Source organism: Dermacentor albipictus, chromosome 9 (genome assembly GCF_038994185.2).
Source record: "Dermacentor albipictus isolate Rhodes 1998 colony chromosome 9, USDA_Dalb.pri_finalv2, whole genome shotgun sequence".
Classification (NCBI taxonomy): domain Eukaryota; kingdom Metazoa; phylum Arthropoda; class Arachnida; order Ixodida; family Ixodidae; genus Dermacentor; species Dermacentor albipictus.
This window is the reverse complement of record NC_091829.1, coordinates 103,553,194-103,574,589: the sequence shown is the minus strand read 5'-3', so window position 1 is coordinate 103,574,589 and position 21,396 is coordinate 103,553,194. Positions and strand designations below refer to the sequence as shown.

Sequence of the window (21,396 nt, the reverse complement as noted above, 5' to 3'; positions counted from 1 at the left end):
CGGCGTTGCGACCCTCTGGTTCCAAAACCGTGAACACGATTTCACAACGCGCAGTACATTTAAGACAGGTTTCACAGAAGTGTTCGGGCGCCCCGTAGTGCGCAAGCTTCGCGCAGAACAACGCTTACGGGGGCGCGCGCAACATCACAGTGAAACGTTCACAAGTTACATCGAAGATGTCATTGACCTGTGTAAGCGTGTGAATCCGTCAATGGCACCGCCATGGCCGCGAGCCATTCACGTCAGCAGCCTGAAGCCATACCACGACCCCTTTATCGTATCATCACCTTAGATCGCCAGGATGGCTCCTCTTCGCCGCGGGCGCAGTGGTAGTGGGTAATATGCATGTGGCACAGCGTGGACTGCCACCGCTGCGGCGCGAGACCCGAGCTCGGGCCGTTTATGCGAAGCGCTAGGACTCGTGATCTAGAGCTACCTACGCTCCCTCGAACGAGCTGCAATAAATCCCATTTCAAGTCAAATACTTTTGCTTACCGGCTGTCATTAATAAATCTGAAAAACTTTGCTGAACTGGGATTCCCGGTGTTAGAATACCGCAACGCCGCGCAACATGTGCGATGCCTCGATTCAGCCATCCTTGTCTAATGCTCTAAATGGTTGGCTGACCTAGGCCGCTATCTTCTACACGTTCGAAAAGCCGACGTTCGATTTCACCTCGCGCGATTGTCCAGGCTGCGCCGATATCGTGGCCTAGGCCAATCTAGTAGAATCGCGTGAGGCGAAATCGAACGTCGGCTTTTCGAACGTGTACAAGATAGCGGCCCAGATGACGAAGTGCGATCCGAATTTTTATGTCGCTGAGCGAGTGGCAAGGGTGAGCGGAGGTGACCTCAACGGACGCACGAAGGCAACGACTTCGCGCGCGTCGCGCGATTGAAAATTCACAAAAAGAGGAATAAAAATGCTAGGATGTCCGGCGACCGCTTGAAGAGCGCATGTTCCCTGAAGCCGAAACTAGCATTTGCCTTACGGGGGTTGGTAGTAGTTCCAGACCACGATAAACAGACTATCGTGCATCGGCTGTTCAAGCGCGAGGCATTTCGTGATGCCGTTTTTTTTTTCAAGGAGTAAAAAGCAGACATGGTCCTTGCCGTAGGAGTTGCAGGCGGGCAGAGACGGCACGCTGCAAGAATATTTAGAAGCTGGCACCCCGGTACGTGACCGAGGCCGGTGACAATATTCAATACGTACGAGTGGCTGAAGCAAACCGCCGCTTCACAAGAGGCAGAGAGCTTCAGTCATAAATAATGAGGTTCTCTGCAACGTTTTGTCTGGAATGGCAGCTAATCCGAACGCTAGCACGCGTAGTGTGAGCGCACAGCTCGGTGTGTCCAACCCAACTGCCTGGAGGATTTTGAAAACAGCTCAACTGCACCCCTATCATCTGCGGTTGCATCAATGCCTGGAGTCAAAGTACCTCCAAAAGAGATTCGACTTTGCGACTTGGAATCCGATTCGGGAGGAGCAGGGTTCTTACTTTCTCACCAAAGTACTCTGGACTGACGAGGCGAATTTTTCCCGAAAGTGCCAAGTAAATATCCACAACGCACACTGTTAGAGTGAGTAAAATCCCCACTGGATCTCCCACCACCAATATCAGTGGTCTTTTAAAGATTGGTGCGGAATATATCACAGCACAATCATTGGCCAAATATTTTATAACGGCACTCTGACCGGCAAGAGGTATGTGACTGAGTTCCTCAAAGGGCTGGTTGAAGAGTTTTGCTGCAACATGCCACTAGCCCAGATTGACGCGATGTCACAACCTTTCCAGGGCAAAGGATAGAAAAACACCTACCTGTCATGTGGCCGGCAAGGTCACCCGACGTCAACCCTCTTGACTTTTCCTTGTGGGGCTTTATTACAGATCACCTGTGCACGACAGAAACGACAACTCCAGAAGCCTTACGAGAAGATAGCTCAAGCCTGCCGCAGCATTTAACCGACGTTGCTCAAGGTAGCGACAGCAAGCCTTCTCAGAAAATCCCAGTGCTGTATCGCTGGAGAAGGTGACCTATATATACAGTTAGGTGAACAATATACGGTTAGCTAAGCGATTCATGAAAGTTCTGACTGTGCCTCATTTTTATGTCGCTTGAAAATACGCGTTATTTGCTCAACACCAATCCCTGCACTTTTTCATTCCACATTATGTCAAATAGATTGGGTTCTTGTGAGCACTTCAACCATGTAAGCAATTCGCTTAATAAGATATTATACATAGTTTAGCAAGGAAAGCACTTTGTGCTCCTGTAGGCTTATTTTTACCAAACTGTACCCTGATGGTCGTGAAAATCTTTCGAAAACAATTTATTGGTCACGAAAATGACGGCCTGCGGCTGCACAATTCCCTACATTTAGCGTTGCGCTACAATGTAGCATGAAAAGCCAGCATATTGCGGTCTTTCTTGGACAAACCTACTGGGTCCAGACTTCGGGACATTGCTTCTCCGACATATCAGAAAAGCAACGGCCGGAACTCTGAACCACGCCGGCTCGTCGAATAAAGTCGGCTACAACCTCGGATAGCACCATCGCTATAAACACTGCTGCACTAGACGGCACTAGACGGCAAGTTTTGCGATTTGCACACACAGCCACAGCGGCTAAGGTCGAGAACGTCAGCTCTCTGTCGAAATATGGGTATTCCAGAACAAAGCAAATCGACGTGTTATCTATCCATGTCACCTATAAAGATGCTGGGATTGCTGCTGCAGCAGCTGCTGCCTGTAAACATGGTCGCGCCACCGCTAGAGATGACTAATCGGCGCTGGAGCTACGACTGCAGGGGTCCGATGGCACTCGCCGTAAACTGTAGCGACTGCAAACTGTCAAAAATGCGAGCGCTACACGTCAACAATAATTTGAGGTCGCTATCACCACAACGTGGCATCCGAGATCGGAGCGGTGTGTTCGTACGATGTTGGTTCATACGATGCCATAAGATGTGAAAAACTGCGCCTGAAAGAGACGTCGGAACACACTCGGTTCGAATACATCGGAAGTATAAAACACTCGCGTCACCTCACGACCTTTTGCACGAAGAAGACGTGACGTAGCCATGGCCGCACAAAATGAGAGTTGAGATTTCAGGTTTGAGAAAGCAGTAATGTTTATTCACCTGCAGCTCTTTTAACTGATCACGCTAACATTGTTTTCTTGTTGGAAACCATTCTCTGAGTGACACTCCCTGTATCTAGGCTGTATTCAGTAGGGCAAAAACTGTTTCAGGGTTTTTTTTTTGACAAAAATATTCCTAACTGCAATGAATCACATGCAATTTGTTACTTTTACAATATACTTGCAAGAAGTTTTTCTTTTGGAGTCAACGGCAAGTGGAGGATACTTGACTCATTCTTAATGTTTTCTGCAGAATATAAATGTTTTTATTGTACGAAAATGACCCACATTGCAGCAGGCCTCAAGTGGCCCAGCAATAAACCTCTTCGCCTGAGGCACGTTGCAACACATTAGACGATATATAACTAGTCCTCATATATCCTGTCACGAATCTGTACCACCAAATTTAGTGCAGCATGTTGATTTCGCACTAAATGTGGCTCATGCAATGGCGACAACCATAAAGGGCCAGTAAAGGCAAACTGTGGGCCAGGTACGATTGATAAAGTATTTTCCAAGAACCCTAGTATCGCTCATTTGGCGGTATTTCGCCGAAAATAAAAGAAAATAACGGCTAAACGTTTATTTTGGAATTTTGAGCCAGAGCCTGAGGGCCGATACCTCAGCGTCAAATCGCGGATTGCGAAGAATCCTTTTTTCCCATTTCGGCGATCGTGGTTCAGTGTGCGTTCTTGAAACTTTTTACGCGCTCATTAAACTTGTACACGTTCTTGCAACTGTTCCCCATTTTAAGTATTTGACGCAGTCCATTCTGACCGATGCAAGTTTTACTAGGCCGCAAAGGACATCCGCAACAGACAAATCTGTGACGTCACGGCGTGCTAGTGCGAGAGTATCAAGGCGGCGTCACCTCCTGACTTTCGTCCTTGCTTCGTTCCTGCTGCATCTTCTTGTGGTAAGCATGACCAGTCTGTTATTGCGGAAAGGTAATACACTAACGCATCCCAAATTAGTTTTTCTCTTTGCGTCTTTTATCGCCTAGACTCCTTTCACTCTTTTATTCCTTATTTCATCATTCCATGTTTAAATCAGGCTTCGATGGCCTGTGTTCATAAGCTGTGCAAAAAAATTATCAAACTCCAAGCGTTCCATGTCAGAAAGGCCTTTATTGCTTGCCTCGCGAAGCAACTTGCAACAGCTGGAGTTGCGTCTAAAAGCTGGATGTGGCCCTGCTGCTCAACACTCTCTTACCAACGTCTAGTTAAGCGAAAGCGCCAGGAAGAGAGGCAGATCCCTGCAACCTGGCAAAGTTCAAGAAGATGTCTTCGAGGGTGTTCTCCCCGACCAGGACGTGTTCAAGGGGGAAATTTTGCTGGAGTTGCCCCACCTTAGTGAACAGCTTGCTCCAACGCATTCGCTCCATCAGGTGGTAGCCGAGCAGATTCTGGACGGCAAGAAAACAGGCGTTCACATACCAGGTGCCAGCACCACGCACAAAAATGAAACAGAAATGTTACCATTGCCATCGTGAGAAAAACCATAGACTCTTAACCCCGATGTGCGATAATTTCGTAAGACACCTACGTGATACCATAGACGGTGTCGGTGTTATGCAGCACAATGTTCCAAAAAAAAGATAAAGATGATTATTCTACACGAATACTACCAAGTGAATGTTCAAAATTTTGGTGAAAACCCACCAGTTGACGTTGGTTAGTCGGTCACAGTCAATGAAGTAATTAAAATTAGGCACCATACTCATTACCTGCTGTTCAAGTTGTCAAGACTTCAATCGAGCAATTGCAGCTAATCCCTAGAAATGTTAAAATAGTGCGTTTTCAGCAAGGTAGACATGCCCACTACACACAAAAAACAACACGTAACCGCGCCCACGGGATTTCATATTCGCGGGCAGCTTTCTGTGACAACTTGCAGAAAGCTACGGAGCACGCAAGAAAGAAAGCGCTTCTAAAACTTCACCTATTCAAATCTGTTAGCATAAGGAAGAAGTGAAAACCTAAACACGGTGTTTTCAACACTGAGCGCTAATATGACTTATTTTCTGCTTTTGCCTTCCTCGAATTTGTAAATGTGAACCTATCACACGTGATTGTACGGCCCATTCCAGTATCTGCTCCAAGAAACCAAGGAGACTGTCTAACGCGGTCCGATTGCTTGGCACAGAAACGGATGTGGAGAACATCTACGTTCATATCTTTCGCTTCAAGCCTGCGGCAAGTTATCCGCGGTCATCGCGCTCTCAAACAGTTTGAGTTGGAAAGAAAGGATTCACCTCAGGCCATCAAAGAAATAGAAAAACAAGCGATTCACCTCAGGTCATCAAACAGCCTGGATGGTATATCAAGCGATTTATGTCAGGCCATCAGACAGCTTAAACAGGAAAGCAAACAATTCATCTCAGGCCATCTAGAACCTGAATAGGATAGCAAGCGATTCATATGAGGCCACGAAACCATATGATTAAGAATGAAAACGATTGATCGCAGGCCATTAAACAGTATGAAAAGGAAAGCAAGCTATCCACATCCGGTGATCAAACGCTCTGAACACGAAATTTAGCGATTCATTGCCGCTAAATAAACAGCCTGATAAGGAAAGGGAGCGATTGATCTAAGACCGTAAAACCGTCTGAACAGGAAAACAAGCGAATCCTTTAAAACTCGCCGCTCAGGAAGCTGAGTTTGGTACATTTGTTTGATGTCGATACACGATAATTGCTGGGAGTTGCTGCCCACCTCGGATACAACAAGAGTGCTGTTATCACTGCCGTGCTCGACCCCTAATTTCGGTTTCTTTCGACGACCATTACGCAGCTCTATCCTCCCGCACGGCAACTGACAGGTACTGGAAAGATCAGTAATCATATTTAAGCACCTCACGAGACGTCATAAAGGGAAAATTACTGGCAGTTTTCAGCAATGCTCCAAACAACGTGCGCATTTTCGTACATTTGTAGCAGAAATCATCTTTCTGTACACTTCGTACATCAAGTATAAAAAGCCATGAGGCATAACATCAGGTAGCATTTGCTCTGGGAGCCTGGACATATCAGTGTCCACATGGATTTTTTTCTGATAAGCGTGTATATGGCACTGAACTTTCATACGTTTACCCTGATTTGTAATCCCATAGCATTATGCGTCGAGATAGACATATCCTCAAACATAGTTATTCATTTTTGTAGAGGTTTAGATATATCTGAACTTCTGCACATACCAACCAACGGTTATCAAGAGGAATGAAGTGGCAGTTAAAAGCTATCAAACAGAAATCTACAAATATTATGCGGAAATAGGTTAACCCTCATTTCCGACCTGTCAAGCATGCATACATGCTGCCACGCAGGCTTTTCACAAAGCTTTTTGTTCGTAGTGCTAATACCATCAGCCGAATGCCTTATGCTTATGTAGCGTCCAACATCACAATGTCGTGCTATCTGCGCCTTCAAATAGAATTACTGCGTAAGAATGTTCTTATGTGGACGCACGACTTGGGCGCTTTGCAGGAACACGTGCAAGAATTTAGCATTACAAATTGTAATGGCTTACAGAGAAAAAGGCAAATTGGTACATTAAAAATGCCCAAAGGGAAATAAAAAACTGGCTACCTACACATTAAGGACTCTGCGTATTGAAAGAGGCTTGAGCGACATTACGGGCTCGCGGATCAATTTACAGAAAATGTCTTTGATTTTATGACAAACGCGTATTTCCTTCGGTAATGTGGAATCATGTCAGACGCGTGCCACTTTTCAGATTCAACATTCCCGATGTGCAACTGATGTGATGTATGGCAGCTTGGTCTAAAGTGAGTTCAGAGCAGCGCTGTGTGCGATAAAGTCGAAGGGACGCGACGTGTAGGTGGCACTGCTTCCTTAAGAGAAGATTTCTGTCATTGTGTAAATTGTTGTAGGAAGAGGTACAAAAGGACTATCATCCTCCCCATCGTGCTGCGGGGCTCTAATCAGCTATTCTGAACATTACAGACCGAACAGATACGCGCCAGATAAGCATGGGGGTTCTGAGAGATAGATTTTATAATAAAACTAGGATACTTGGCCTGTTACCTGGGATATAGAACATAGGCGCTCAAGCACATAATGTCAGCTTAGCATACCAGTGACGAATTATCTATTAAAGAATAAAGCGGGGATACCGTGCTATTATCTGGTGCATCGTACGTTGCCGTACGGGCACATACGTCTCAGATAACCATATATGGTGCGAGTGAAAATGATGAAGAAAACTCGTGGTAACGGACCATTAACCAGGTACACCGAACATCAAACATACCTGGGTAAGTATGCTGACGAAGCGAACATATTATTGACAGCAGTGGTTCTAATGAAAGCAGAGGCTGTGGTAAAAAATACTTCAGTAATTTGGCATTACGCTCAAATAAAATACATTTTTGTTTACTATATCGAAAGCAAATTAGGTACGTTATTTCAAGGTCGAACAATACTATTGATTTGTGTGCTATTGGTAATCACTTCCAGAGCTCTAAAGGTACATGGTTGCCTTGATTGATACTTTTCGCATTTAGTACCACCAAAGCGTTTACTGGAACACACACACGTAAAAAGATTTGCCTATGTATCTGATAAAAGCTTTTGCTGTCTCTGCAAGGTGGCCAATCTGGCACCAGTGGAAGTGATGTTGCAGATGTATTATGCCCTAATTACAATTTTTATCCTATTGCATGTTATTGGGGATACTACCACAACTAACAAACAACCGAAACTGCTTATTCTCCACGAGAGAGCTTTCAGGCACCTTCATGCATTGTTATTATTGCAGACGAAAATATTTTTCCACGCAGCCGCTATATAGCTCGTATGAGTTGCATTAAGTGAATCAGGTATAGGGTATATACTCAAGGTATAGACAATCAGGATATAGACTCAAGACCACACGATTTCTAACGAATATATTCTCCTGTCACAAATGCTAGTGGTCACTAAATTTCGTACTATAGCAGAGCAAAGATAAAAATTCGCTTTGTCGCAACTTTTATTAAAGTGGAAATGAAGACAGTTTCGTGCGTCCTGGAGTATGTGAAATGCAGCTCAACACTGATAAATTGTTTCAAATTTGTGTTTTTCATCGCACGATAGTACTGTTGTGCTGCGAAAAAAAGATTAACAAAAAACGACGATTGTATCTGAGATGAGCGACTGGATTTCAACGGCTATCTACCCGATATATCAACCTTACTAACCTTCACCTGTAAACTACCACGCGCAATCCACCATCGCTTTGGTGGCGGCTGGATAACCGGACCACAGTGCACGGCTCTTCATCTCCCAGATCTTTGCCAAGCCACCGCCTTGCTGGACTACCTGCTGTACCGCTGGTGGTTGATATGGGAAGAGGTGAAGGCAGAACCCACACGGTAAGAGCTCTAGCGGACTCTTCGTTACCATTTTCAGCGGCAGCTATTTCAAGGCAAAGCCAGCACCTGATCGAGGCCTTCACTTTCGGAGCAAAATCAGGAAAGGATGTGGACGAGTGTCACAACCACTACAAATGGGTGAGCAACTACTACCATCGGGACGGAGTAAATCCGTTCGCAAACGTTGTTTTTCTGAAGGGCCGCGGTGCTCATGAGGTTCCATTACCACGAATATACGCTGCTTATAACGTCGGATTGCTTCACGTCGGAAACAAGGAGCGTTTTGGAAGATTCCGGCACGAACAAGAAAACAGAGCAGACGCTCCATCAAAGAGCGCAAGTTGCAGGCGACAGGTGCACCATGGATATAGAAGTCATACTGAATCCTTGCAAACATGCAATATTAGAGAAGGACAAAGTTGGCCCCCTGTTGAAAGTAATCGCCAAAGATGTTTGCAATTTACTCATCAGCAAGGAGACCGTCAACTCAGTCGCCGACGTAATACGCCACTGACGCACTTTCGAGCGCCTAGAGTCGAGAAGCATGAGATCAGAATTTCGCCCGCTTCTAAACGATACAATATTTGCCAACGTAGGACACTGCCCATCACTCGATGTCGCGTCGACTATCATGTGGACCATGCGGGGGGAGGAGATTCGACGCGTACAATTGACCAACGACATATCTTTCTGGGTCACTCAGCAGTTTTACCGTCTCACACGTGCTCCTCTGCCCAGTGAAGAAACAGGTGTGGAACACTAACATTTGAGGTCACCATTACGAATGCAACGTAACTACCTCCAGGAGCCAAGTTACTACCATACTGCCGCATATCCGCCTCGTTACTCTTCTGGAAACCTGGAGCCAAACGAGCGATCTTATCGTCCGGACTGTCCTCGTATCCAACTTTTAAAAACTTCAAGGTTTTGTCTGCGTGATTGTCACAACGTGGCGCAGTGACCTTAACCTTTTCATACTTCCCGCGGTGACGTACGGGGACATAAATATAACAAAAATGAAAGAATTAAAAGCTATCTTTGCACACTGAACTTCCTCACAAAGCTTCTCCCGCCAGCGTTATCAGTGTTCTTGATGAAGCGTAGCCGCTCGTCCGCTGGAAATGACTTATAATGCTAGAAACGTTTCCTCGCGACGAAGCAAACTCCGCGGTGATTGATCCAGGGCTTTTCAGACGCTTCCTGAAAGGTAGCCATGGTTATTTCTTTTTTTACTTTGTTTTTAATGCTGTGGAGTGAACTGGCTCAGATAATCATCGGAAGCACTTCGCAGCAGCTTTAGCTCGGGCCTAACTCCGATGTCGCCCATTCAAATACAGGTAAGAGGAAGAAACGCTTTTCTGAAATGACGACTCGGCCGGCTCTAATGAAATATGTTGCATTTGAAAGAAGATGTTAAACTCTGCTGACTGTTGGAAGCGGATTTTTTAAATTAGTTCTGCATGTTCTAAAATGAATTTTTCAAAATTGGGACGATTGAAAAAACATGGAACCACGAAGCCTATAAATTCGTACTTCGGCACCCAGAATAGTTAACCCAGTTCAGTAAACTGCATCCATGAGAGCGGCGAAAGCTGGCAAAGTTGATATGTAGATTTATATTTTTGGTGAGTTTGTTACGTTGTTTACAAGGATTTCGCAAAAGTTATTTTCATAAATTAGTGGTATTTTTGAGAGACATGTACAATGTACCAATTTTCGTCCGCTTCAGATATACTTTTAGGCACAATTGAAGAAATTGTGAGATCTTTTTTTATTGCTGAGGTACAAAAAATTTTTACAAAAAATGTGATGATATGAAAAATAATTTACAATATATAGTAACTATATTTTAAATCTTTATTTTAAATGCGACAAACCTCATTGAATTTGGTGCTGTGTTTGCCGAGCAAAACGATTTCTCAATTTCCGTCTATTTAGATAGGAGGACCGAGCTAAAGATTTCTCAACGTCACGCAACGTTTACGAAAGACGCCGTCGTGCACGGCTTTTTATTTTCACCTATAGGTTTCGATAAGATACCCCGTATTATTTCCATCACAGTTTTGCTTTCCGGACTGATGGGCTACCGTAGCACCTGCAAATCGAGAAAATATCTGCTTAGATACTGAGATGGACGCATAACAACGTGGTTTTGCACCTTGGGGCAAAAGGTGCGACAAAATAATTGTGCGAACTGTTTCTGTGTCGCCGCCCATTAGCATGCTATAGCCGGAGGTGCTCACAATATCACGTCACATTTACTGGTCATCGGGCCAGGTAGACCTTTGGACATGACATTTACATTACTTTAGTTGTCAAAGCACTGTGCTGTCACGGTTATCCCCGTTTGTGAGAGATGACCATTGTTTATGACTGTTGTGCAGTAATACACGCAGTATTAGTCTGTTCTTCATATTGTCTAGCATGTGGCCGTTCTGCTTTTATGACATAGCCGCATTGCAGACTAGCAGATATCGAACGCCAATAGGCTGCTCACGTACTCAAGAGCATCGCGCACAACTACTCACTTTTACTTTCATTCAAGACTTGTGCGACTATCGAGGACACCATTAAGGAAGTTTGGCAGTTCGAGGAAGGGGACCGTCGGCACATGCATCCTCATTGCGCGAAAATCAGTATCAGCTTTGAATAAGGACACCCTAGAATGCATTGCAAATTATGTGATGGAGACCGCGTCGCAAATTTCAGACCCATGCCTCTAACTAAGCATCTCACTTTTGTGTGAAGTTGCCTGGGAGTTTCCGGGCGCTAGCATCGGCCATAGGACCTATTGCCATCACCATCATCAGCCAGGTTACGCCCACTGCAGAGCAAAGGCCTCTCATATTGCTTCAACTACCCCAGTCATGTACCGATTGTGGCCCTGTTGTTCCTGCAAACTTCTCAATCTCGTCCGCACACCTAACTTTCTGCCGCGCCCTGCGACGCATCCCTTCCCTTGGAATCCAGTCCGTAGCTCTTAATGACCATCGGTTATCATCCCGCCTCATTACATGTCCTGCCCATGCCCATTTCTTTTTCTTGATTTTAACTAAGATGTCATTACCACGCGTTTGTTCCCTCACCCAATCTGCTCTTTTCTTATCCCTTAACGTTACACCCATCATTCTTCTTTCCATAGCTCGTTGCCTTATCTTCAATTTAAGTAAAACCTTTTTCGTAAGCCTCTAGGTTTCTGCCCCGTAGGTGAGTACTGGTAATACACAGCTGTTATACACACTTTTCTCTTGAGGGATAATGGCAACCTGCTGTTCATGATCTGAAAATACCTGCCAAACGCACCCCAGCCCATTCTTATTCTTCGGATTATTTCAGTCTCATGATCCGCATCCGCGGTCACTACCTGTCCCAAGTAGATGTATTCCTATACCACTTCAAGTGCCTTGCTACCCATCATAATTGAATTTCTATTCCGAGACTGTTAAACCTTGCTTTAGTTTCTGCACATTAATCTTTAAATCCTTCCTTCAGCTTTACCTCTCCAGGTCAGTGGGCATGCATTGCAATCAGTCCCCTGAGTTACTAAGCAAGGCATTATCATCAGCGAATCGCAAGTTACTAAGGTATTCTCCATTGACACTTATCCCCAATTCTTCCCAATCCAGGTCTCTGAATACCTCCTGTAAGCATGCTGTGAATAGCATTGGAGAGATCGTATCTCCCGGCCTGACACCTTTCTTTGTTGGGATTTTGTTGCTTCCTTTATGGAGCACTACGGTGGCTGTCGCACCGCTATAGATATCTTTCAGTATATTTAGAACCTATTGCACCTCTCTTCATTCCCGCCTTATTTCGTACAATCGGGTTTCAGTTGAACTCTTTGAAGAGCTAATATATTTGTCCCAAAGTTTCGCCACATGGCCAACGTACGTCATGACATTTTTTACTTCAAGTTATCTTTATGTTTAACTTAGTGCTGTCCGGAGATTTCCATACGTTTCACCTTTCCGAAGGTGCCCACATTTCGTTCGGCCTCAGTTTATATTTTAGAGGGAATTTTGATAGACGTTGAAGCCATAGCACGGCCCCCTCACCATGCTGCTAAAGAAGTAATTTTATATTGTGAGGCCCTCTGCAAGCCTCTGTACTTTTGCCGTTCATCAACTTCCTGAATTCACTATAAATAAAGCCATTTTGAGGACTTCCCAAGAAAGTCAGCAATCAGGCAACGGCCATTGGAATGAAGCCATTGAATGAAATTTACCGTTGACAACCGCTTTTTCCCACTTCAAATATAACTATTGCATTAATGAGCGCAATCCTTAAGCATATAACTTCCCAGTGTAGAAGATTATGCGGATTCCACGCACTGTGGAAATCGATGTACACGAAGCTCGTTGTGCAGTTTGCTTATATTGAGGATATTTCGCGGTGATGGTGACTGCGAATGTTTCATTTTTTCAGCGTTTTGTACAATACGAGAGTAGTGAGTTTATGTTAAACGTTACTTCGCGTGTACCACTGATGTTTGCGTAGTAGACAGGACATACCGGGATACGTGTTTGCGTGAGGCGTTGTTGCGCACCTTTGTTTATAACCTATTAGAAGGTTGAGCATTGTCATTGCCTCACAGGGCACATCGCATCGCGACAGCAGTGTTTGCAGAATTATGCGGCTCTACGTGCTATTGCCACATTCGCATTATGAGGCACGGCGTAGTAGCGGACGCCAGAAATTTGGACCACCGGGGGTTCTTTAACATGCACCTAAATCTTAGTACACGGGCATTTTTACATTTCGCCCCCATCGAAACGCGGCCGCCGTTGCGGGGATGCGGTCCCGCGACCGCGCGCTAATAACACTCTTTGCACAGCACTTTAGTCTTACGCGTGGTGGTGAAATGTAGTGAAGGGCCCGAGGGAAACACGCTTGCCCGAAATAAAACATTCGCGATAAAACACGTTGGTGGGCTAGTTGGTTTGAATTCATGATACACTGTGTAAATGCGACTGAACCGGGACGTCGAAAGAAACAGATACGCCGATCATGGATTCCAAACCACCAACCTGTTTTAACTATGTTAGCACAGTCTCTGGGTGTCTGTTTTATTCTACGTCCTCGTTTAATCACGCTTGCACATTCTTTTTTAGAATAACCCTTTGTTCGACAGTTGGACATATGTAAAAGGCCAACAATAGGAACCACCTTCAAGTCGGTACCAGCATGCAAAGGGGGGAACTTAGATGAAACGTTTTCTCGTGGATAGGCTTTTAATTATAATAAGGATATCTTGAATTCCAATTTCCTTCCTTTCCATGAGGTGAAAGCCGACTAATAAGCACTGAAATTTTATGGATCCTTAAGGCCTCCTGCTATTGTAAGTTTGCGGTGTTCTCCAACGTCCTACAGTAAAATTTAGGTAATGAATAATAAATTATTGCGTGAAGTGTGTAAACACGTCACACGCATAAAAAGGCCTAGTCCAGTTTTCAGTAATGCCTCAACAAAAAAGTGGCACGCCTATCCTGTCACGTTCTAGTGATGCGGAAAACAAGGCGGTTCCAAAAGAGTAAGTTACGAATCTAACTCATTATGAGGCGAGCTTCCACTGGAAGAAAATAACGCACAGTAAAGGGTACAGGCCTCAGGCATTGACACTCTGACTATTGCAAGTTCGTGCATGCCCTAACCCTACACTGTTAGAACGGATCTATCCCGAAATTCAAGCGTCACACACTTGCGCACTTTGCTCAGACTTTGGCAACTTAGAACACAGGCACTGGCGGTGCCCCGGGTTACGATGCGATGAATGTGCTACGTAGTGCAAGTGGGAGACTGCCCTACGCAGTCCCAATTTCGAAGCCCAACTATGGGCAGTCCAACGGGCCTGCGACGTGGTGGAGAAACTAGGCCTTTCTGTCCCGATGTGTATGCCGCCCCCACGTGCTAGTGCACGGGCCGATGCCCCTCTATAAAAGTTTTCCATCCATCCATCCATTTCATCATTCGAGTGTTCAGATTAGTAACCTCTAGATAAGGAGTAGGCTGCGAAGTTATGTGCGTAATTACCGAAGCTACGTTAGTTAACACTTCAATTATTCATGTTAGGTGGCTAAAGCTAGTTAGCAGTTTGGAGCCCGCCCTCGAGTTTATCTAGCAGAGCAAAAACATTTTTTGATTGAATATTTTTCTGTAAGTGCTATCCGAACAAATATATTGTTGCGCCCACAAAAGGCGTTACTTTGAAGCCGGGTAGAGTTCGAAGCGATGGCCTTGGTCAGCTGAGCGCCTGTCGAGATTCAGCCAGCCAGCCACACGTCGTCTTCTTCGTTCACCACTCTTCGGTGCCCCCGCATACTGTTTGTTGAGGCGTGAACCCACTATGCACCTAAGAGCGTCACATTCGTGAACCCACGATGCACCTAAGAGCGTAACACTTCCCTCCGCGCAGACGAAGCCCGCCGGGCAAGTCGTACAGGCTGTCGAGTAATAAAGGGCTTTAAACGGGCGACATGCGAAAGTTCAGTCTTTGCTGACCGTCGGCCATTTGATGTGAGACGTGCTATGCGGTAGGTTAATTCGCTGATGCGCTCCGTAATAACATAGGGTCCAACATAGTGGGCCAGCCGTTTTTCACATAGTCCACGCTTCCTGGTTGGTTTCCAGAGCAACACTAATTCACCAGGGTCATATATCACGTGTCGGCGTCGGCGGTCGCAGCGTGCCTTCGAGCGGTCTTGTGAAACAAGAGTGCGTAAAGAAGCAAGTCGACGGGCTTCTTCAGCAAGACAGACTGTCTCTGATATACAAAGATTATCGTGGCTGGAAAACGGGAAGATAGTGTCGAGTGTATAACGAGGCGGACGAGCGTAAAGAAGAAACAAGGGACTGTAGCCCGTAACTTCATGCTTTGAGGTGTTAAATGCGTACGTAATGAACGGTAGCACGCTGTCCCAGTTCTTATGATCTGACTCGACATACATGGACAGCATGTTAGTAAGAGTTCTGTTCGTGCGTTCCGTAAGGCCATTTGTTTGGGGATGATATGGGGTGGAATGTCGAAACCTTGAAGCACATAGACGAAGCATCTCTTCGACCACGTCTGCAGTGAACTGCCGCCCACGATCGCTGATGATGACTCTGGGAGGTCCACGTCGGAGAATGACAAAACGGAGCAGAAAAATACACACTTCGGTTACAGTAGCCGATGGTATTGCAGCTGTCTCACAGTAGCGTGTCAAGTGATCGGCACACACGATAATCCAGCGATTCCCATCGGATGAACGTGGAAAAGGACCGAGGAGGTCGATGCCAACTTGCTCAAAGGGAGTGCTGGGGGGTGGCACTGGATGGAGTTGACCAGGAGGAGCACTCGTCGGACGCTTATAACATTGACACTCGCTGCAGCTGGCCACATACTGGGCGGTCGTCTGGCGCATTTTAGGCCAGTAGAACCTTTCTTGAAGGCGGTAGAGCGTTCGCGCAGAGCCCAAATGTCCAGATGTTGGATCGTCATGCATAGCGCGCAAGACGGAGACACGGAGACTCTCCGGGACCACCAGAAGATATCGTGGGCCTGTAGTAGAATAGTTCTTTTTGTAAAGAACCCCATCACGAACACAGAAGCGAGTGGGTGGTGCTGATTGCCTTGCAGTAATGAGCAGTGGTTCTAAAGTTCTGTCTTTTTGTTGCTCGACCTTGAAGGTATTTATATCAGGAAATCCCGGCTCCAGTGATGCGATATAGCAGTCGAAGTTGTCCGCGTCGCAGTCCGTCGTTGGAAGCGGCATGCGCGAGAGGCAGTCAGCGTCGGCGTGTCGGCGGCCGCTTTTATAAGAAACGGTAAAGTTATATTCCTGTAAACGGAGTGTCCAACGCGCAAGCCGGCCCGATGGATCACGGAGATTAACCAGCCAGCAGAGAGAATGATGGTCTGTCACCACAGTGAAGGGGCGCCCGTACAGGTACGACCGGAAGCGCTGTACTGCGAAAATAACTGCAAGACATTCTTGCTTGTAACGGTGTAGTTACGCTCGGACTTACTTAAAGAACGACTCGCATAGGCAACGACGTGTTCTTTGGTGTCGACGCGTTGAATAAGGACAGCGCCGATGCCAATACCGCTAGCGTCCGCATGAACTTCTGTGGGAGCCGCAAGGTCGAAGTGTCGGAGAATGGGGTGAGACGTCAGACGAGACTTCAGCTCACGAAAACTAGCTTCACATTCAGGAGTCCATTCAAAGGGAACGCCCTTCTGGAGGAGGCATGTCAGCGGATACGCGATGTTGGCAAATCCACGAATAAACCGGCGGAAGTACGAGCAAAGCCCTAAGAAACTGCGTAGCTCTTTTACATGGCGAGGTTGCTTGAAGGCTTCCACCGTAGCAGTCTTCGCTGGATCAGGTCGTATACCGTCCTTATCCACTAGGTGTCCCAGAACGAGTGTTTGGCGCTCTCCAAAATGGCACTTCTTCGAGTTGAGGACCAAACCCGCTTCGTCCAAGCAGTCTAGCACAAGATCGAGACGTGCGTTGTGCTCACTGAACGTGCGCCCAAAAATCACTACATCATCTAGATAGCACATGCATACTTCCCACTTCAGACCACGCAGGATGTTGTCCATGAAGCGCTCGAAAGTTGCAGGCGCATTACAGAGCCCAAACGGCATCACATTAAATTCAAAAAGTCCATCTGGTGTTACAAATGCCGTTTTCTCCTTGTCTGCCTCGTGCATAGGAATCTGCCAGTACCCCGACCTCAAGTCAACAGACGAAAAGTAAGACGCTGATGAGAGGCAGTCGATAGCATCATCAATACGCGGAAGAGGATATACGTCCTTTTTAGTGATGGTGTTGAGGGGGCGGTAGTCAACACAAAATCGCCATGAGCCATCTTTCTTTCTGACCAGGATCACTGGCGCTGCCCACGGACTACAGGATTCTTGGATTACATTCTTGTTTAGCATTTCGTGGACTTGGTCATTGATCACCTTGCGTTCCGATGGTGAGACTCTGTATGGTTTCTGTCGCAGCGGTTGGGCAGATCCCGTATCTATGCGATGGTGTATACGAGAAGGAGGAAACAATGGTGGTCCCTCTTGCTGGGAGAAGTCAAACAGTCGGGCATGTTTTAGCAGAATATTCGCCACTTCGTGACGCTGCTTAGTGCTGAGCGACTTGTTTACCATACTCAGAAATGAGGAGTGCGCCGCAGGGCCGACATTAGCGAAATGGCGCTCATCCGCAGAATCAAGGGCCTCTGTAAGAATGGCGAGCGACAGCACGTGATCTTCATGGTAGGCGGCAAGTTTCAGACCCTGTGGTAGTATTGCAGGTTCACTGGAACAGTTTACGGCCCATAAGTTGGTGCGTCTCTGAACGACTGACAGCGTGCAATACGGTATCAGTACATTCCTCTTGATGCAACTCAGGTGAACGGGCTCCACGGTAGCGTCAAACGTTCCGTCGGTGGTGGGGAAACAGGCGACTGAAACACACGTTGTGGATAACGGAGGCACAACGGTATCCCGGGATACACAAAGCACACTTTCACGATACGGTGGGTCTTCCATAAACGCAGCAGAAAAGCTCGTACCTACACTGATTTCCCCCGTTTTGCAGTCGACGGTGGCACCACACAGTTTCAAAAAATCAAGGCCCAGGATTACGTCATGCGTAGAATGAGGTAGAACAGCGAACTCCGCGTTAAATATTTGACCACCCAAGGTTACGTCTACAGTACACACGCTCACAGGATACAACAACTCCCCACTCACTCCGCGAAACGTATCGGCACGGTCCCAGCGAAACATCACCTTTCGTCCTAGGAGGCTTTTAAACGCCAGACTCATCACTGAAACGGTTGCTCCCGTGTCCACTAAGGCCATGGATGAAACCCCGTCAATTAATACAAACACCTTATTCTTAAACATACAAATGGTTGGAGGTATCTCTGTCGACAGCGAAGATTGTCCAGCGACCTCACCTCCAACGGCCGCGCTGGCTAGTTTTCCGGAGGTGGCGACGGGTATCGACGCCGCGGAGAGGGCGATCGGCTTACACGAGGAGCGGGTGGTGGTGTCAGGCTGCGATCGGATGCTGGAGAACGGTTCCGCAGCGGCTCCGGGTGCTTGTAAGGCAAGTTTCCTAAGTATGTGTGCGAGGGCGAGTATGTTTCGCCCAGAGGAGCGCGGTACCGCCTAGACATCGTCGATCGGTCGAACCTCGGCGGTTGGCGGCGATTGCAGTGCCTGGCAATGTGACCTAAGTCGCCACAGCTATAGCACACAGGTAAACGACGATCGATGAACTGCCCTTCGAAGCGTTCAGCCGTGGGGGGTCGTGTAGCAGAGCGAAGCGGCTGAGCCTAATGCACAGGAGGAACGGTCGGTCTGCGTGCAAACCTGCTGGGGCGAGGGTGTTCTGCAGGTCGGTGTTAGGGTGTAAATGTGTCCTCACGTGGCCATGGAGCACCTCTGCGGTTGACGTCTGTGACACATACCGCCGGTTGCCAGGAAGCGCAGGGTGCGGCAGGCGCCATGTGTTGCGGGTAATAAGCATCAGGTTGTCGTATGACGTCGCGCGCAAGTTCCTGGTGCCGCAGCAGTTCTTCACGCACGATCTGCCGTATAGTAGACGAAAGATCGGCAGACGGGCTCTCATCGACGCTGGCAATGGTTCTCACATTCGCCAGGCGTCCAAACTTTGGCACAATGCCACGTGTTTTCAACGTCTCAAACGTACGGCAATGACGCACGACATCTGAGACGGAATCAACGTGTTCCCGACTTATGAGGAAATTGTATACATCTTCTGCAATTCCTTTGAGGAGATGTCCGACTCGGTCTTCCTCGGACATCTGCGGATTCACGATTTTGCACAGCTTGAGGATTTCCTCTATGTATATCGTGCATGTTTCTCCAGGAGCTTGAGCTCTTTGAGCAAGTGTTCTCTCGGTGCGTTTCTGTTTGGCGTGGGTGTCGCCAAAACACTTCTTAATTTCCTCGACAAAGTGCTCCCACGTTCTTAGGGAGTCTTCGTGGTTTTCATACCACATCAGCGCTGTCTCACTCAGAAAGAGCGCGACATATTCAAGCTGAGTGACAGAATCCCAACGGTTGTAGCGGCTCACCCTTGCGTAGTGCATCAGCCACTCGTCGACGTCTTCGCCCACTTTTCCCGCGAACGAGCGTGGTTCCATGTAGTGCCGGAAAGGTCCAACTGGCGCTGACCTTTGAGAAGGTGAAACTAGAGCTGGCATTTGTCCACCTCCGTCCTGAGCCATAGGGAAGGTCGTTGGCAAGAGACCGGCAAGACGACGGCTCCGGCGAACTTCTGGATGTTGCGACTCCGTGGTACGTCCTGTCGTACCCAGCACCTCCACCACTCTGTTGCGCCCACAAAAGGCGTTACTTTGAAGCCGGGTAGAGTTCGAAGCGATGGCCTTGGTCAGCTGAGCGCCTGTCGAGATTCAGCCAGCCAGCCACACGTCGTCTTCTTCGTTCACCACTCCTCGGTGCCCCCGCATACTGTTTGTTGAGGCGTGAACCCACTATGCACCTAAGAGCGTCACATTCGTGAACCCACGATGCACCTAAGAGCGTAACAATATTGCAATTAAACGCTCTCTGAAAGTGTAACTGATGCAGAAAAAGTGCTTCTGTAAACTCACAGAAATAACAGCGCCTCAGGAAGGGACATAAGAAGGATCCACAAACACACTGCGCTAAGAACTTGAAGCGTTGTTCTTTCAATGATAATGAACCAACAGTCAGTCAATCCTTGCCATCCGGTAAAGTCAACCTGATCGCGCCTAGGCTTCTGTGATGTCATCAAAAGTGTGGCTCTGTGAGAATGTTCCTTGTGGCCTGCCGGCTTGCGATTTTTATTGACGCTGTTTTTCAAAGGCTAGCAGTTGAAAGTTTTTGTGTCAATATAGCAGCGAACGTGTGCCACCGAAAGCTTGCTTCGTCGCCGAAGCGATGCATGACGCAATGCTGGTGCAGATTTAGCGAGTCGCTGGTATCAAGACAATGCGCTTCCGCCGAGGGAAGAAAGATGACGAAATTGAGCAGCTCGGCAGCTACCCAGGGAGCCGTGCTAATGATGACGGTGCCATCGTGATAAAATCTGCGGCAGCGATATTGACGGCTCGGGCATTTTTTGCGTTCATTTCCACTTCAAAAACAGATAACACTACAAAAACAATGTGATTACTTCTTGTCTCGTAGATTTACAGATTTAGACTACCTCAATATCCTATTCATTCCCGAGAGTAGCTATAAGCAGGTAAAGCTCGCTCCCTCGCTAGTTAGTGCATACTCACAAACAGGGGCACGTGTACACAGAGAGAGAGAGAGAGAGAGATACAACTCATATTCACCCGCATAAATATTTGCATGCGCCCACGCCTGCAAATACGCACAAAAATGTACGCACGTATGTACACGGAACTGCACGCACACACAAAGGCACATATGCTCGCACACGTATACACGCACTAGTGCGCGCGCAGATTCAAATACGGGGACACAAACATGCGCGCTCACGCAAATAAAAGTGCACGTGCATGCACGCTCAAAGCGTGCACCACCCATTCCTAACCACCCATTCCTGACCCATACCACCCATTCCTGACCGAAACACTGCTTTAACGCACCACCAATGTTCCGACTAAGTGCCATAAATGCATATGTTGCTATAGGGGTTTAGCCTCTCGGCGCAGTCATTGAAGCTTGTTCAAACTCGGCCGATATATTTAAATAGAATTTCCCAAAATTTTGCTCATTCAGTTACGCATGTGCATTGCCGTGAAGTTCCATGGAACGCTGAAGGTCCAAAGTCCAGAATTCCGGAGTATGTCCATGCTACAAAGGAGGGTAATTGTTTTTAACCTAATACAAGGACATCCACATGCTTG

General features: G+C 47.0%; 1 protein-coding gene across 3 annotated transcripts in view; it reads right to left on the bottom strand.

The window, feature by feature from the left end:
• Positions 1–4,262: 4,262 nt before the first annotated feature.
• Positions 4,263–21,396, bottom strand: part of LOC135896810 (phospholipid-transporting ATPase ABCA3-like) — a 316,329-nt gene continuing 299,195 nt past the window's right edge. For all 3 annotated transcript variants that reach the window (XM_070525178.1, XM_070525180.1, XM_070525179.1), the window contains one exon: positions 4,263–4,546. In XM_070525178.1, the coding sequence (XP_070381279.1) occupies positions 4,364–4,546 (183 nt within the window). In that variant the 3' untranslated portion in view covers positions 4,263–4,363. The remainder of the gene's footprint in view (positions 4,547–21,396) is intronic.